Genomic DNA, 19,518 nt, shown 5'->3' with positions numbered 1-19,518 from the left:
CATAAAAAGATGAGCTCATGTCCTTTGAAGGGACATGGATGAAGCTGGAAACCATCATTCTCAGCAAATTAACACAAAAACAGAAAACCAAATACCTCATGTTCTCACTCATAAGTGGGAGTTGGTCAATGAGAACACGTGGACACAGGGAGGGAAACATCACACACCAGGCCTGTAGTAGGGTGAGGGTCAAGGGGAGGGATAGCATTAGGAGAAATACCTAATGTAGATAATGGGTTGATGGATGCAGCAATCCACCACGGCATATACCTATGTAACAAACATGCACATTCTGCACATGTGCCCTAGAACTTAAAGTAAAATAAAAAATAAAAATAAAATACACTTTAAAAAGTAAAAAAAAAGTAAATAAATTGAATATACAAAAATGAAAATACCAAGTTTAATTTCATATTCCAGACATATTAAAATGTTTTTATCTAGCATTTAGAGAACACAGGATAAAAGGAAACAAATCAATTCATGAAATAGACAAATAGCACATTAATGATTTCAGACAGATTCTACTGTAGAGATTTTAAATGACACTGTATCATTTGGAATGAAACCTCTAATCTCACGACCCTCAATCCACATACTGTTATGTATTTTTATATAGCCAAAACTGGATCTTTTCTTTCCAAAGTCAATAATATTCCACTTTCCTAGTATCTCTCAATTAATAGATGTTAGTTAGATAGATAGATAGATAGATAGACGATAGATGTCTGTCTCTATACAGCTTTATGTCTACATATGAATGTATTTATAACTGTCTGCATATTAAAATATCAATTAGATGAATACATTCATTGCATTATTGTTCAATGTAGCTTTTCACTTTACATAATAATTAAAACCTATCTAACACTGATACAAGAGATATTAGGTATAAATCTGAGGTCCTCTTCAATTATAAAAAAGGCCCAGAAATCATGAAACTGACAAAATTCTGGAAGGAAGCGTCAAGCCCTTCTGTGTCCAGAAAACAGACGAATAATGCTTCCTTGAATCCACTCGGTCTTGATGCTGCAAATAATGAGGTTCATGAAGGGAGGGAAGAGAAAGTGGACATAGCTCACGGTTATGTGGGCCACATGTGGTACCTGTTTTCCAAACCTATGAATGAGTGTCAGGCTGATTACAGTGATGTAAAATACCAGGAGACAGCTAATATGAGAGACACAAGTGCTGAGCTTTAGTTTGTTCCCCTCTGGAAGCAATGCCTATAACTGTTTTAAGGATTAGAACACAGGAAAAGAAAATGATCAGAGCATCTAGAAAGAATGTCAAAGCAACCAGAATAACTGGGTATAAGCGATTAAATGTAATATCAGCACAGGCGAGTTTCATGACATCTTGGTGGAGACAAAATGTGTGCAAGACAACACAGGAATGACAATATGGGTAGGAGTAGAGAGAAAGAATTAGGGGCACAATAGCCACAAAGCCTCTCATCACAATCCCTAGTCCTACGTTCATCACTTGTGAATTGGTAAGAGTAGAGCTGTACCTCAGTGGTGTGCGGATGGCAATGAAACGGTCATAGGCCATGGCAAACAAAACACCCGATTCTACAATTGCCAGTGAATGAATGAAGAAGCACTGAATGAAACAGGCAGCCTGTGCAATCTCCCTCTGGTCTAGCACCAGGACACCCAGGACTGTGGGCATTGTAGTGAGTGTCATCCCAAGGTCCGTGCCTGCCAGCATAGCCAGGAAGTAGTACGTTGGCTCATGAAGGCTGTGGTCATTCCAAATGAAGACAAGGAGTGTGCCATTCCCAAAAAGGATGGAGAAGTAGATGACAAAGAAGGGAATAGAGATCCAATGGTGAATTGTAACTGAGCCCAGGAAGCCAGCCAGCAAGAAGGAGGCGGCACTGTTGTTAGACAACATGGTAGGTTTTGCAGATGGAGGAGGTCTACTTTAGGGGTGATGACCTCGAAATATGCAGTATTCTTTCTTTCTCTCACAGTCTTCTTTTAACACATCATCAGGTCATTTTTCACATCAAAATTTAAATACTTTGTGAATTGTCTCATAATGCATTGTAAGCCTATAATAATTAATTGTAAGCCTGTCTCATAATTAATTGTAAACCACTGAGGAAAATGCTTATTCAATAGAAATGAGCCCATCACCATGAAACCATGAAATTCCTGAGAAATATTGTAACCAATATTTCTATCTCAAGTGGACTGTGAATAAGAAGAGAACTCAGCCTGGGCAACATAGCAAGATCCTGCCTCAAAAAAAAAAAAAAAAAAAAAAAGGAAGGAAGGAGGGAGGGAGGGAAGGAAGGAAGGAAGGAAGGAATTAGGTTGGCTTGGTGGCACACACTTGTAACCTAAGCCACTAAAGAGACTGAGGCAGAAGGATCACCTGAGCCCAGGACTGTGAGGCTGCAGAGAGCTATGATTGCAGCACTGCTCTTCAGCTTGGGTGACAGGGTCAGACTCTGTCTCTTTAAAAAAATTAAATAAAATAAATTGAAAGAAAATAATTCATCTCATGTGAGTTTCCACAGAAATCTGAAAACCTGAACAAGTGGGTAAAGTTAGCAAACTCATTTTAGAAAGTCCTCAGTGGACTTGGGACTCACCAAGTTCTCTGTGCTGCAAACAGTCAAAAAATCTGAGTTTTGACACAGTAGAGACAAACGAAAATAGGAGGAGACTCACATTGGAAGCTCATAACAGAAATATTTTAAGTGCCGACCTCTATAATGAGGGCGTCCACAAAATGTTAATACTTAGAGTCATAAATTTGTAAATACGTTGGTCTGAAGGGCAATAACAACATCAGAAGTTGGTAATTTAGTTAATAAACTTCACACAACCGGATTTAGGGAAAAGATAAGCACTCTCAGAGAGAAAATATGGCACTACATTGCTGATGGAGACAATCTTATAGACTCTCTAATCATTATGAATCTATAAGGCTCCTACTGAGAAAAACTCGTAAGGACCTTCATAGGGAACTTTGAAATACAGCCTATTTATAATTACACTTTTACAAAATCAAGATTTTCGTTGTCATGTTACCAAGAAATTTTGTCGCCGGTTTATTACAAAACAAAGAAAACTACAAGGGAAACATCAGTTTCCCCCAAATTCAATTGATTCTATATGTGCCCAGAATCTTTTAGAATATCATTTTATATTATAAATATTACTACTGACACCTTTCAATGGTTGTTCAGTAGAAATGAAGTGATAACAATCTTTGCACCTTTTTTATCTTATAAAAACCTATAGAAACAATAATAATTATGTTTCAGAATTTTGGCACATACTAACATCTCTAATATAAGCAATTATTTGTGGAGAGGGATGGATAGAGGAAAAGTGAAAGGACTTTGGAAATGACTGCTACCTCATGGGACACTGTTATAACAAAAATGTCAGTCTAGGCATTAAAGTAGCAGGTACTATATTCGTATGGATACTAAAAACACTGCTAACTTGAGCCATGAATTATGACCTGTGTGGTGCTCAACTTGGCAAAACTTATCTACTCCACAGGAGTGATGTGTATATCATTATAAGTCCCCTTAACTTTCCAACATTGCCTTACAAGAGAATGGATAAATGCCAAAATTTGTTGTATAGGATAAAAGCTAACCAATTATTTGGATCTATGGTCGCCCAGAAAGTGGCCCAGATTGAGCAAGCAGGAGAAGGCCTGATTATTCTTAAACTATAGTCGTGTTTTCAAAACCTTAGCTAAGTTTTGGACATTCGGATGCACAGGGTTATACTAAAACTGTGTGGTAATTACTTGGGAAATAGTTAATACAATTTACAAGTATATTTTTATTGACCTAAAGATAGCCCACTATTTAATATCTGCAGGCTCTAGCAGCAGCTACGCTGGCATTTAATTGTGGCAAGTTTGGTGGTACCAGAAACTGTTCACATATCCAAATATTCCAGGGATAATAGTTTCCCTAATAGTTTAGGGAGTCTCCTAGAATGTAATGCATGACAATAGTGACAGTCATAACTTTGGTGGAATTTATCACTCTCAGGCAAGCACGGAGGCCCCATGAGGGATGCAAACATGACTGGAGCTCACTACTCTCTTGCCCCTTTCTGAATGCCTTTGCACTGATTCTTTGAAAACAGCTAACCCAGGGTCCTCAAGAGTTTCTGAGATTAACATAGATCAATCATCCAGGGCTTCTTCAGCTTGCCATGCTGACAAGAGGATTAGTAACTGCTCAGGAAACCATTTATAAAGACATAAACTAAAATGAGAAGGAGAAAAGAGAATATTAAGATCATGTTAAAAAAAAAAAAAAAGAAAGAAAAAGCCTTCCGTTTAGCTCCAGATAATCTGCAAGCACCCTGCACAATCAGTGTCCCCTGAATCCACCTTTTTATCTCCACACATTGCCCCCAAATTGTATTCCTATAGAAGAAATTAATAAAGATATCGAAATAAACATTTAAAGCTAACTGACGAAGGGAAGTCATAGGATAAAGACAAACTATCTGAAAAATCTCAACTTTTAAGTGAGGTTTTTATATCTTACCTTAAGTATAAATTAAAATGGAAGAGGTGGCTGGGCGCAGTGGTTCCCACCTGTAATCTCAGCACTTTGGGAGGCCAAGGCAGGCAGATCATGAGGTCAGCAGTTCAAGACCAGCCTAGCCAACATGGTGAAACCCTGTCTCTACTAAAAATACAAAAGTTAGCCAAGTGTGGTGGCAAGTGCCTGTTTTTCCAGCTACTTCAAAGGCGGAGGCAGGAGAATTGGTTTAAAAAACCCAGCAGGAGAAGGTTGCTGTGAACCTAGATTGAATCACTGCACTTCAGCCTGAGCAACAGAGCAAGACTCTGACTCAGGGAGAAAAAAAAAAAAAAAAAATGGAAGAGGTTTGGATAGAAACACTGGGAACCTAGGAAAAACTTTACTCTCAGTAAAAAGAAAGAAGATCTCAAAGGAAATAGACCCCTAAGTAGGCAGAGATATAAGAGGGTAGCAAAGTTGATCTGTACTTAAAAAAACAATGAAAAGGGAAGTTTATAGGTGTGGATACTTATGGTAGTTTAATGGTGAAAAATATAGAATTATCAACTAAGATAAAGATAGAGAATGTTCATTGTTTTGGACAACTAGGTCTTCAGTAATATTGACAATGTCAATATAATGGCAGAAATAAATGCCTAATGACTGAGAGATGAAAAGTGAATTAAAAACAGCTGGGCACAGTGGCTCATGCTTGTAATCCCAGCACTTTGTGAGGTTGAGAAGGGCGGATCACTTGAGCTCAGGAGTTTGAGACCAGACATGCCAACGTGGCAAAACACCATCTCTGCTAAAAATTACAAAAATAAGCCGGCTATGGTGGCACATAACTGTAATCCCAGGTACTTTGTAGGCTGAGGCATGAGAATCCCTTGAACCCTGGAGGAGGAGGTTGCAGAGAGCCAAGATCACACCACTGCACTCCAGCATAGGCAACAGAGAAAAGTCTGTTTAAAAAAAAAAAAAAAGAGAGAGATAAAGAAAAAAAAAGTGAATAAAAAATGAGTCACTCTCAAACGTGCCATGACCTTAGAAGGGGAAGATCAGTCACTTTGTAAATGTTAACATTTTAAGTACATTGCCCCTTTTCAAACTGTGTATTATATTCTCTAATCCAACCTTTTACAAAATCCTTGAGCCACCATCTAACCATTTTGTCTTGATGGTTATTCATCAGACATTTATTTATTCTTTCTATTTGATTCAAACCTCACTACCCTACAATGAGTTAACTCATTCATATATATATGTGTGTGTTTCATTTAATTATTTAGTATAAATATATGAATATATGGTATTTACTATCAATACACGTATTCATGTCTCTCTCTCTCTCTCTCTCTCTCTCTCTCTCTGTGTGTGTGTGTGTGTGTGTGTGTGTGTGTGTATTCACAGAGAGAGAGAGAGAAATAGAATTCTCTGAAAAAATATAATATCTACTCCTTATATTTAGACCTGATCTCCAGAATAAACACAATCACATATTAGCCATTACATTCACACATAATTTTTTCTAGATGTATAAACATATCTGCATTAAAAACCCTCAGACTTCTTTCCTGATGGGTGAACAATAGCACCAGTCTTTTAAATGTTTATCATGTAATTATTCCTAATCTTGATTTATTTCCTATGATGCTCCACCTTGTTGATCATAATAATCCGGGTGTGTCATATTAGTCACATTCTGAAATCACTTTTTTAGTTGGATCGTGTGCCAAGTTTCTATTTAAGCAGTCTAAGATTGTGCAGATCCACAACGCTACCCTAAACTCTTATCTCAAGATACATGTCAAACTTAGTCTTTCAGATTTAAGATAGTGATAAAATATATATTCTACATAATACATGTGACACTTGCAGTAAGTTGCACTCTGTTAACTATCACCTGTTTATATGTAGGGGAAAAAACTAAATATTCTCTCAGATGTTCAGGTAAAATTTTGCCAAAATGTGATTTTAGGTCATACAGCAACAAATGCATTCCAGAATTCATTTTGCAGAGCCTGTTGAATCTAGACTTGTAGCTAAGATGTGACAGCTTTTTTAATAACCGTATCATAAAGTCAATTCTCATTGCACTCACAGTAAACAAAACTTCTGAAAGATTTTAATGAGTGGCATTTTCAGTGCTTAACATGGAGCTTAAGATATGGTGGTTGCTCAGTAAGTACTAGCTAAGTAAATGAATGATGTTCACGTAATCAAGACATTGGTTTTGTAACCAAATTGTAGACCTTTACAAGCTTTACATTTGTTTGTATTAAAATTACAAGTTCAAGCATGCCAAAAAATGCTATATTCTTTTCTTTATTGCTTAGTACTTTCATGTCTCCAATTTTTATATCAATCATAATGCGGAGAAAAATCCATAACAACATGAAGAAGAGAGAGTTTTTAAAGTTTCTTTTTTTCTTTCTTTCTTCCTTCCTTCCTTTTCTTTCTTTCTTTTTCTCCCTTCCTTCCTCCCTCCCTTCTTTCTTTCTTTCTCTTTCTTTCTTCTTTCTTTCTCTTTCTTTCCTTCTTTCTTTGTTTCTCTTTCTTTCCTCCCTCCCTCCCTTTTTCCTTCCTTCCTTCCTTCCTTCCTTCCTTCCTTCCTTCCTCTCTTTCTTTCTCTCTTTCTTTCCTTCTGTCTCCTTTCTTTCCTCTTTTTTGAGACAATGTCTCACTCTGTCGCCCAGGATGGGTACAGTGGTGAGATCATAGTTCACTGCAGCCTCAAACTTTTATGCTCAAGCAATTTTTCCACCTCAGCCTTCCAAGTAGCTGTGACCATATGGGAAGAGACATTTACGTGTCTTTATATTTCTTAGTACTTTGGCTGCGAGTGAGTCTCAAGATAAAATGTCTTAAGCACTTATGGAACTTATATTCTTCCACCAATGAAAAGACTACTTTGAAAATGTTCTGTTGAAGTCTAAATACACCAAATCTACCTTTTCCTGTGATCTATCTATACTACTAACTAGCTAGACCAATGCATGAAAAGAAACTCTTATTCCCAAAAAAGAACTATACCCCAACAATAATATATCAGACATTATATTTCATTTTTTCTTCTTTATGTTGTATCAGTTATGTTACCATATAGAAAGAGAAAGAAAGTCATAATTGAAATCACTGTGTACCATGTCATATCTATGCAAGGCAATTTCGCCTAATAGTCCAGGGACAAGACTGAAAGGAGACATTTTAGTGTGTTGAAGGCATGCAGCAAAGATTGTCCTTTGGAGATTATGTTGAAAGAAGTTACAGTGAGTCAATCTAATGAGGTTATGGAAGATGAATCCACTAACCTAATGTTCCTGGTAATGACCTGATACCTGGGAAGTGTCTAAATATGTATAAAGGAGTTGATAATATAGACCACTTGCCCTTTGGGACCCTGCTGAGTAAGAATTTGTGTCAACTAAACAAAATGATAGGAAATTGTATTTCCCCAAAGTCATTTTGGAAAAGTTCTCCTTTAGCATCAATGGTAGCACCTAGAGCTGAGCACTCAACTTCCAAGCCGAAGTTTGGGACAACTTCACCCATAAATCTACATTCCTCCAATCTGTTTCCTCCATCACGGAAACAACCCTGCATATTCAAAAGTGAGTGTCCGTCTCTTATACCTCTTCAGAGGGATTCAAATATTGTCATATTCACAATCCGCACCAGGCCCAGATAACCATTCAGTGATACTGGTCATCACTGAAGATAGATTGAATCTCCCTTTCTTCTTGGACATAAATTCAGGTTATTGAAAAAACTATGGCTTGAAGTTTCATGGAAGAAAGATGGAATCTTTCTCAATAAAGCATGAGAAAAACAAATAAGTTTTAATTATAAGGGCCTTAGCCAACTTAGCTAAAGTCCCTTCCACCTAACATAAAGCTGTAAAAGAGGAGCCTAGATATATAATTTAGATATTGGAGTAGCATACAGTATAAAAATATCCCATGAGCACCAAATAAACCATACATTTTTCACAGTTTCTATTCTTCCAAAATAACTTGCAAAGACAGTCTTTCCTCTGCCTTAAGAAACTGCACCCAGGTCAGCAAATCAAGATGGAAATGGTCTGGATTGAAATTTTCTGCTAACACGGTAATAAACATCAGGAACTTACTGGGCACATTATGAGAAACAGAGGAAGTCTTTGGGGGATAAATAGATTTTAAGATTTTGTCTATACCCACTGTCTATAGCTTAAACATTGTACTCAACAGCATATAAAATGTGTGAATAAATAATAGGTTTTACATTTGAATCAATATGAAAAAGTTTTAACAAGGACGTAAAGAAAACTTGCTCCTACACCTATTTTTTAAGCATTCCATAGATTGCATCTCATTTCTCTCCACATTTTTCTGTCTTCCCAATATTAAACTTTACTCAGTGAAGTCCAGAGCAAAGATTTTTTGCAAACAAATCACCAGTTCTGATCTTTCTTCCTGAACATGTACCTGTAAAATGCGGATGCCATATATTTTTAGGTCTGGAAGGATTGTATTATCGTTTCTCTGCATTGCACTACCATAAAATTTCTAGTTGAGTGAAACATTTATTTAAGCAATTATAACTGAAAATTTCCTTCCTCCAGAAAGCTTGTCTCATTTTCTTCTTCCATGGAATATTTGAAGGATTATTCTTGGAAAAGCAGTATATTCAGAGTGGGAGGAGGTAGACAGGTATATTTAGGTAGAATCTGGGGTGTATTGAAGGGAAGCTGTCAATAATTCACTAATTAGTATAAGAAATTATCCATTGTGAGGGATTTAAGACTTTTTATTAGGAAAGCATGAAATGCAATTTAAAGTTTCAAGGAGTCTCCCAACTCAGACTAGAGGAATATCTAAAAGAACATCTGCAAAGACTAATTTCAAAATAAGTCAGTATACATTTCTCCAATGAAGACATACAAATGGTCAATGAGCACATTCAAAGGTGTTTAAGATTCTCAGCCAATGGACAAATGTAAATTAAAGCCACAGTGATACACTACTACTCACCTTCTAAGATGGTTGTAATAAAAAAAATGGAAAATAACAAGTGTTGGTGAGCACGTGGGGAAATTTGAACCCTCGTACATTGCTGGTGAGAATGTGAAATATGGCAATAGCTGTGGGAAACAGATTTTTCAAAAAATTGAACATAAAATTGTCATATGATCCAGCAATTCCATTCCTAGGTATAAATCCAAAAGAATTGAAAACAAGGACTCAAATAGACACTTTTAAGTCGATATTTATTGCAGCATTATTCATAGTAGGCAAGAAATAGAAAGAATACAAATGTTTATCGATGCATATATAAACAAAATGTTGTATACATAGGATAGAATATTATTAATCTATAAAAAGTATATCTGACACATGCTACAACATGGATAAACCTTCCAAACTATCCTAAGAGCAATAAGTCACACTCAAAAGAACAAACATTGCATTATTTCAGTTACACAAACTACCTAGAATAAGCAAATTCATAGAGACAAAAAGTAGATTAGAAGTTACCAGAGTGTAGAAGAAACATGGACTGGGGAGTAACTGATAAATCAATACAGAGTTTTTGTTTGGTGTAACACAAAATTTTAGAAATAGTGGTGGTGATTGCACAACATGGCAAATGTAATGTGTGCCACTGAATTACACAATGTAAAAAGGCTATAGTGTCAAATTATATATAATACCACTATAAAAATAATACAATAAATGTATTACAATTCATTAAATTTATTGTGAAATGTTTAAAAACAAGTTTGAGGTTAGAAATTATATCTAAGATAAAATATTGAAAGATTTGTTCCACACGTGCAGATGTCCACACACACATGCAAACACAATTATACATGTACATACTAGTATAAAGTATCTTAAATCTTAAAGACCATTTATTTGATTTTAATAAATAGAATAGAATGGTTGATTCAACAATTTCACCTGAGAGAAAGAATCAAGCATAGATTATTTTCAATTTTATATGAGCTTCCTCAAAGATCTATGGAAAAGCACGTTAAAATCATCTGAAGAGCAAACGTACCCTTATAAACTCACTTCTTACTTTTTGCAAGCTGACAGGAAGCTTGTCTAGGTTTTCCCTTCTAAGATTTTGTTTGGGCAAAAGAATATTTAAAGAAGAATAAGGTAAAGAGATATACTTTTTATAAAATCCAGCCATACTGTAATAAATGTATTGAAAACTTAAAAACTCTTATTGAAATACTTTGTAAGTGACTTATGACTATATCAAAAATATTAAATGCAAATCATGGCCCTGGAAAGTACTCTAACTCAGGGTAGAGGACATTTAAAAAGATAACCAACACTTACTTATTTAAAAGTAAATTTAAAATGTTAATTTCTTTTCACTATATTTGCCATGAGAATAACGAAAATTTTAATTAAGAATTTATTTCCAGAGAATGATGATCAAAAAAATTTTACACATGTGTACACTAGCCTATGCAAACACATAAACATGTATGCACACTGATGCAAAAGTTTTTCAAAAAGATTATATGTTCTGTCTTTTTTTTTCAAATTTCACCGAAGTGGTTAATTTCAGGTGCGTTGGAAAGAGGAATTTAAATATGGAGTTTTTCAGTTCCATGCAGTCTACTCAGTCTTCTGTCACCAGGCATCTTAGGCTATGCCCCAACCCTATAGTAAAGTCCTTAAGCCCTTCTGAGTGAAACATTGTCTTCCAATATATTCTTGCTCTTGGCTAAGAAAGAAGTCCAGGCTTTAGTTTTTCATTCTGTCTTCATTTTTGTGTCTGTGTCTGATTCTCCAGACCCGAGTTTAACTACTAAACTTATGTTTCAATAAAAGGCGGATAATACCATGTTGTATTTGCTTGGTCTTGATGCTATAGATGATAGGATTCATTAAAGGAGGAAAGAGGAAGTAGATATAACTCATGATAATGTGGACAACCTCTGGCACATTCCTTCCAAATCTGTAGATGAATATCAAACCCATCACTGCAACATAGAAAATAAGAACACAACTAATGTGGGAGATACAAGTATTGAGGGCTTTGGCTCTCTCTTCACTGGAGGCAATGCCTATAACAGTCTTAAGAATTAGAATATAGGAGAAGAGAATGATCAGAGAGTCTAGGAAAATTGTTAAAGAGATCAAAATTACAGGGTAAATTCTATTGAAAGTTATATCAGCACAAGCCAGTCTCATGATTTCTTGGTGAAGGCAGAAAGCACGTGTGACAACATGAGATTTGCAATATGAAAATGAAAAAAGACGCAAGATTACAGGCAGGATGGATACAAAACCCCTTAGAAACACTCCCACTCCTAATGCTACGACTCTAGTATTGGTGAGAATAGAAGCATATCTCAAAGGATTGCGGATGGCAATGAAACGATCATATGCCATTGTCAGGAGGGAACCTGATTCCACAACAGAAAGGGAGGGAATAAAGTAGGCCTGCAGGAAGCAGCCCACACTACTGATCTCCCTGTGATTCACCCATAGAACACCCATTACTGTAGGCATTGTGGTTAATGTCACCATGAGGTCTGTGACTGCAAGCATGGTGAGGAAGTAGTACATGGGCTCATGAAGACTGTGGTCATGCTTGATGAGGTAGAGGAGCATGCCATTGCCCAGAAGGATGCACACATAAATGACAAAGAAGGGGATGGAGATCCAGTGATGAGCTGCCTCCAGCCCTGGAAAGCCAGTCAGCAAAAAAGGGGCTGCAGTAATATTTGGCCACATCATGTGTCCACAGGTCAAGATCAATTTCTTGAAACCTTGAAACCAAGAGCCCCCAATCTTCCTGCGTGGGGATAGTTAATTGGTGTGATAAATTTGACTCTGCAACTATTTTCTTGAAGAAGAATAGTCATGTAGAGACTATGGTCTTTCCCTAATTAGAGAAAATACAGAGTTAATTGTTCAATTTTTCTCAAATTAAAAGATTTTTCATTAATTTTAAGTATGTTATCCCCAACTATTTTGAGGGTACTTATAAATATTTGCAAAAGCAGTGATAACAAAAACAAATAAGACAAATATACATAAATGGATAAAAATCTGGCTTAGTTGTTTTCTTGCTGTGATTACTAACCTTTTGGAAATGATTGTTTTATTTTCATTTTATATTTCACAATTATGATAAAGACAATTTTTTCAGTTAATATAATTTTTCTCAGTTTTTGAAATTTAATGTCAGTGTTTATGCACTATAACATGCATCACCATCACTTCTAATGGTATGCTTTGTCACTCCAACAGTTACTTGAACTTGGCCACCAGAATTGTGGGTCACAGACTAAATACATCTAACAAGCAGAGGACTTGTTAGAAATGCATCCTCAGATTCTGCCCCTTCCAACATTCTGAATCAAATTTGCTTTTTTCAGGATCCTCAGGTGATTCCAATGCAATACAATATCTGGGCATCACTGCTATAAGCATTTCACACCTAATTCATCTTTTGAGATAGAAACATTTTCATTCTTTCATCTCATTTATTTTCTCCAAATACCTTCATAAAATTATATTTTTTATTGTTCTTTCACTATTTACTGGCTTGCTTTCTACCGCTTGCTCTTTCCAACATTATTTCCCATAATCAAATACTTAGTTGGTTTTCTGTCTCTTCTTATCTCTCTCTGCTTTTCCATCAATTCTAAACTCCTGAGGTGCTGTTGCAGTTCTGTAACAGGTAAAATTCTAATGTTTCCACAGCTTAAAGATGCTGACCATCACCACTGTTTCTGTTTTCTTGGTTGTCACAAACCAAGGCTGGGAAAAAAAGAAAAGAAACTTATTACCTGCTCTGCTGCAGTCTTATGTAACCATAAGTTCAGAATCCTAAAGGCAAGTCTTCAGGACTTAGCAGTTTTCTTCATAAAATGACCTCAGTATGAAAAATAAATCAGAATCAGAAGAAATCACAAAGCATCTAACTACTGTTTAAGGAAATGTTCTGATGCTACATGTGTAAAGAACATGTACCTGTAAAGAAAAAAACAACCCCATCAAAAAGGGGGCAAAGGATATGAACAAAAGGAGACACATATGTAGCCAACAACATATGAAAACAAAAGCTCATCATCACTGGTCATTAGAGAAATGCAAATCAAAACCACAATGAGATACCATCTCATGCTAGTTAGAATGGCGAGCATCAAAGAGAGGAGACAACAGATGCTGGAGAGGATGTGGAGAAATAGGAATGCAGCTGCTCTCTACCACCCTTTCACACACTGTGTTTCATCAAAAAAATGTTAAGAATAAAAATTATTTCACACATACTTTAAAACTAATACACGTATTACAAAAGAAAGGCTTTTTCACTAGCTATTTTTTAAATAGGTGTGATAGGCATAATTTTAAAATCCACCTCTTTACCACAAGATTTCCTATGCTAATATCTGGGACTGTGAATATTACACAATATCATGCTTGGGGTTATACAGACGTAATTAAAGTTACTGATTTGTTGACTATGAGTTAATTGAAAATGTAACTACTTGGGGGACTCTAATCTAATTTCATGAGCCTCTAAAAAGCAGAGTTTTCACTGAGTAGTAGTAGAATAGGAAACCAGACATATTCAAAGTTTGAGAAAGGTTCATGGGCAGTTGCTGGTTTGAAATATAAGGAGGTCACAAAAGAAGGAACGGAAGAACCCCCTAGGTACAGAGAGGGGGTCCCAGCTAACAGCTTGCAAAAAAAACCGAGACCTCAGATTTCAGCAATAGGAAACTGAACTCTGATAACTGTGTGCAGTGGCTCACTCACGCCTGTAATCCCAGCACTTTGGGAGGCTGAGGCAGGTGGATCACCTGAGGTCAGACCAGCCTGACCAACATGGTGAAACCCTGTCCCTACAAAAAATGCAAAAATTAGCCAGACATGGTGGCCAGTGCCTGCAGTTCCAGCTACTTTGGGAAGCTGAGGCAGGAGATCACTTGAACCCAGGAGGCAGAGGTTGCAGGAAGCAAGAGATTGTGCCACTGCACCCCAGGCTAGGCAACAGAGTGAGACTCCATCTCAAAGAATAAAGAAAAGAAACTGAACTCTGACTATAATCTGAATGAGCGTGGAAGCGAAGTCTTCCCCAGAGCCTTCAGATAAAAGCCCAGCCCTCCTGACATTTAGAATTTGACCTTATGAAACCCTAAGCTGAAAACCCAGTTAAGCCTATTAGAGTACAGACCTATCGAAGTGTGATATAATAAACTAATAATGTTTTAAGCAGTTCAATTCGCAGTAATTTATGTATAACAGAAAATTAATGCAAAGTATTACTATTATCCATATTTTATTAAGAGTTTGTAGAGTTCCATAATAAACTAATATTTACAGAGTTTATGTAAATTATTGTACCAATTATCTAGTAACACAGAATTGTCACATGACAAAGCCCTATAGAGCATCAATGGCTTACAACATTAAACATTCATTTTTCACTCTCATGCATGGTTCAACTTATTTAGGCTGGGCTTGGCTGGGCAGCACTAATCATTTCTGCCCCATTTGCTCATGTACGTAGGGTGCAGCTATACGTCATCTCCATCCTCTTGTTATCCTGTGTCTTTCTTCCTGTATCAATTACACTTTTGTTGTGTCTATTTCTATATTGTCTCTCACTTTGCCCTCTCTAACTAAACCCCAATGTCTTTTGCATCAACCAGACTTTAGCATAAAACTTAGCACAAAATTTTTACTGTTAACATTCTTTTACTAGTCTCTCAAACCTAGTGGCTCTAACTAATTCATTGTAGTAAAAAACACGGTTCTACTCCCACTCCAACACTAACATGCTTACCATCCTGACTGTTATACTAATACATCAATGGCCCTGGAAGCAATGACAGAGTGTGACATATTGATTGTGAGGTTATTTATAAAATTTTAATTATTTTGTGATTAATGTATTGATCACTGGCTGGTATGCTGATTGTTCAACTGACTTACATAAGAACAGTGATTTCAAAATAATACTAATATCCTCATTGGCTAATATATAAGCTGAAAATGTGGGAGCTACAAAGCAGAGAAAGAAGAAGGCAGAAAGGGGCCATAGGTGGATGCAAGATAAAGAAAACTGAGCCTAGAGAACTGCTTCAAGAGGAGGAGGAGATGTGATATAGAGACCAGGTGTCATGATGAGCCCACCCTGCACATTCACTCCCAAAGTCAGTCTCTTTTCTCTCCTGCTTCTTCCAAAGAAAATTTCTATTGAAGGAAAAATGTTCTTAATAGCCCTGAGCTAACAAGAACGTCTAGATAGCAATTCAGAACTCTTAATTATTCATGTAAGCACCCAACACATAAAACGACTGTTTTTTTTTCAGAGTTGGCATTTTCTAGGAAATTGAACTTTTATGTTGGAGATTGTTATACCTAGCAGACTCCATAGATACAGATGTCTTCCCTCTTTTCTCTATTTACCCTCTTGCAACAACTAGGTAGTGGAAGAGACATACAAGAAAATTGGTCATCTTTATTTTCCTCTCGAATACCTCCATTCCATTCTCCCATAGTCACTAGAGCCATACATGGAGTATCAGAAATTAAGGGGAGATGTAATTTCTGAGTCCTGGTGTAGAAATTGGTTCAAAGGGTATCTTCGAAGACTGCTAACAGGATTAATTTGTGAGGTTATTTATATTCAAAATTGTTCCCCGGTATCTCTCTTGATGCTGGATAATTAGACTACTGGGATTTTTTTTTTTTCCGGTCTCCTTTGGAGAAGGAGGTAGGTCCAGAACTGTGTTCTAGAGCCCCATGTTTTCTTTTCAGAAAGAAAACAGAATTGTAGTTTCAGCCAAAAGTCTGGAGTCATGCTACCAAACCACCTTTGCCTTGTGTGATTCACCACCTCAAAATGAAGACACCTTGAAACCTACTTTTGTTATTCCTTAACCCAATAGCCAATAAACTCACTCAACTTAGATGAAGCTTCACAAATCCCTCACACTTAACCTTTACTTGGTTTCAAATAAGATTGTTTGTTATCTAGTACTTGGCATATGCCTTCTTGAGTGATATTTTCTCATAAATGAGTACTGCTGATAAGTTCTTTCAGACAGTAAGCTTGTTCTCTGTCTCTTGGTAAGTCTTGCCCAAGGATCAGAGTTGTTGCTCTGGAGCAATATAAATCAAGTTAAAACAATCTTATTTACTTTAACTGTCCTGCAGTAATGTGGAAAAGGGGACATGGTGGAGGTATCTTTTACATCCCTGGCTTTCTCTGATAATTTGTACTTGAATACAATAATATTCATAGTCTGGCAGAGTGATAAGGATCTGAGAATTTCTATTGTCTTATCAGTCTTGTATTCTAAATTTATCCTGGAACTTAGCCCAACTGTGAGATTTTAAAATGAGTATGGGTGCAATGTGTGAACCATGTGGGTCACATTTTGGCACTTGACATTTTACATCAGTTAAGTTTCTCCTGAACTGCATTCTGCTCATAGGTCTTTCCAAATATAAGTGGCATAGCAGTAGGAAATCATGACTAAGAGTCAGTCTCTGGGAATGGCTTAAGTCTGAAAGTTTGTGTGTCCTCTTTGTACTAAGTGAAAATTTAGGACTGGATTGATTTAGGGGAGCTATGATTTGAAGTTAAAATGAGGTGGAGATAGTAAGAACCTGAGATAATTGATTTAATTTCAGGCTGCCCTCCTGTTTCATTAGTAGGCATATTGACCCTCTCACTGGCAGTACATGAATCTTCTGCCCCATGAATATAACTCTATTCCTGGAAACATCACTTATCTTAGAACAGATATAAAAGTAAGTTCCTGCAGACTATCCCAGGGTTGGGTTAGTCTCCCACATAAAGTACCCTGTTGGTGGAGGATAAGCCTCCAGAGAATGGGAACCGCTATTGTCAGCCAAAATTCAAAGTCACTAGGCTTAGGGCAATGGGAGGAAGTAGGCAGGGTATCCAAAGAGTCCTCTATTTCCTTAAATAGCCATTTATGTCTCTCTCATTCTTGATGTTCTAAGACCTTGTTCATTCTTTTCATATTTCTTGCTGTATTGCCTGTGAAGTGGAGAATCACATCACAGCAGCATAATCTCAGATTGGGCAGAACCTCCCATCTCCTGTAATAAAAGCCTTCTTTGGTGCAGTGTTTCCTGACATAATCTTGTATCTTTTTTATATATAAATTATATAACTCAATATTTGTTAGAATGTCTGTTCTGAAAATTCTCAGGTAGTCACATTATTAGAAATTATTTAACTTTTAAAATCAAAATATGTTTCTGGTCTTCCATTTCTTGGCTCTTGGCCTGAGCTCTGGTGTCACAGCCTGTGTCTAACTGCAGCCCTTTATGGCATATAGGAAGCCAACAGTCAGGTATTATAAGCTTATATCACTAACGATTCAGGAAGGTCTCTATCCTAGGAGTTTTGCTGTTTGTTGAGTAAGTCTGTGCTGACAATACCAACTTCTTTTATTTTTTCTGTGTAGTTTGATTCTATTATCTGTCAGCCTTCCGAATTCCACAATAATCTCTGAAGATCCCATCCTTTAAATTATCCTCTACAGGCTCTGATGGTTAATTTTATTTGCCAATTTGACTGGGCCATGGGGTGCCCAAATATTTGTCAAACATTATTCTAGGTGTTTTTGTGAGGGTATTTTTAGATGAGATTTACATTTAAATTGGTAGGCTGAGGAACGCAGACTGTCCTTCCTACTGCAGGTGGCTTCATCCAGTCAGTTGAAAACTTGAATAGAACAAAAAGTCTGACCCTAGCCCAAATCAGAGATAATTCTTCCTGATTTATGGCCTTCAAACTGGAATGTAGGCCTTTTTTTTCTGCCTTTAGGTTGAACTGAAACATCAAAACTTCCTAGGTATGAAGCCTGATGACTTTTGGCTTGCAAGCATGGCCTTCACACTTGGAATGGGACTAAACTACAAGAGTCTCTCGGGTTTTCAACTTGATGACTCACTCTGCATATCTTGGAACTTGCCTTCCTCCATGATCATATCTGTTAATTCCTTATATTATGTTGATATCAAAGTAATTGCAGTTTTTGTCTTTTTTTAATGCAGTGAATCATATTTATTAATTTCCATATTTTTATGTACATTCTAAGTTTTTAATTTTTATTTTCAGGTCTGAGGTACATGTGCAGGACGTGCAGGTTTATTACATAGATAAACCTATGTGAAGGTGGTTTGCTGTACATATCAACCCATTACCTAGGTAACACACCCAGCATGTACTAGCCATTTTTCCTAATGCTTTCCCTTAACCCACCTCAACCCCTGACTGGCCCCAGTGTGTGTTGTTCCCCTTACTGTTTCCATGTGTTCTCATTCTCATTGTTCAGCTCCCACTTCTAAGAGAGAACATGTGTTGTTTGGTTTGCTGTTCCTGCATTAGTTTGCTGAGGATAATGACTTTCAGCTCCATCCATGTCCCTGCAAAGGACATAATCTTGTTCCTTTTTACGGCTGTATAGTATTTCATGGTTAACATGTACCATGTTTTTTTCTATCCAGTCTATCATTGATGGGCATTTGTGTTGATTCCATGTCTTCGCTATTGTGAATAGTGTTGCAATGAACATACAGGTGCATGTTTCTAAGTAATGGAATGGTTTATATTCCTTTAGGTATATACCCAGTAATGGGATTGTGGGATCAAATGGTATTTCTGGTTCTAAATCTTTGAGGAATTCCACACTGTCTTCCACAATGGTTGAACTAGTTTACACTCCTCCCACCAACAGTGTAAAAGTGTTCCTATTTCTCTGCAACCTAGCTAGCATTTGTTGCTTCTTGACTTTTTAATAACCGCTATTCTGACTGGCATAAAATGGTATCTCATAGAGGTTTTGATTTGCATTTCTCTAATGATCAGTGATGCCTAGCTTTTTTTCATATGTTTTTTGGCCACATAAATGTCTTCTTTTGAGAAGTGTCTGTTCATGTCCTTTGACCACTTTTGTGTGTTTTTTTGTAAATTTGTTTAAGTTTCTCATA

General features: G+C 36.6%; 2 protein-coding genes across 2 annotated transcripts; both read right to left on the bottom strand.

Annotated features, from left to right (window-relative positions):
• Window positions 1-818: 818 nt before the first annotated feature.
• On the bottom strand, window positions 819-2,058 carry LOC108288304 (olfactory receptor 51B4-like). Its single transcript, XM_017507186.2, is given in 2 exon segments — window positions 819-1,197; window positions 1,199-2,058. Coding segments are annotated over 2 exon segments (933 nt in total). The 5' UTR covers window positions 1,900-2,058; the 3' UTR covers window positions 819-965.
• An 8,236-nt stretch (window positions 2,059-10,294) lies between these two features.
• On the bottom strand, window positions 10,295-12,408 carry LOC108288303 (olfactory receptor 51B2). The gene has a single exon (XM_017507185.1). It carries the CDS (start codon window positions 12,265-12,267, stop codon window positions 11,326-11,328), a length of 942 nt encoding a protein of 313 aa, XP_017362674.1. The 5' UTR covers window positions 12,268-12,408; the 3' UTR covers window positions 10,295-11,325.
• Window positions 12,409-19,518: the final 7,110 nt, after the last annotated feature.

Source organism: Cebus imitator, unplaced genomic scaffold, assembly GCF_001604975.1.
Source record: "Cebus imitator isolate Cc_AM_T3 unplaced genomic scaffold, Cebus_imitator-1.0 Scaffold370, whole genome shotgun sequence".
In the NCBI taxonomy this organism is placed as follows: domain Eukaryota; kingdom Metazoa; phylum Chordata; class Mammalia; order Primates; family Cebidae; genus Cebus; species Cebus imitator.
This window is presented reverse-complemented; position numbering and strand designations above follow the sequence as displayed.

Bases quoted from the DNA above. Each gene is read 5' to 3' on its own strand.
- LOC108288303 (XM_017507185.1), bottom strand. From the start codon at position 12,267: ATGATGTGGCCAAATATTACTGCAGCCCCTTTTTTGCTGACTGGCTTT.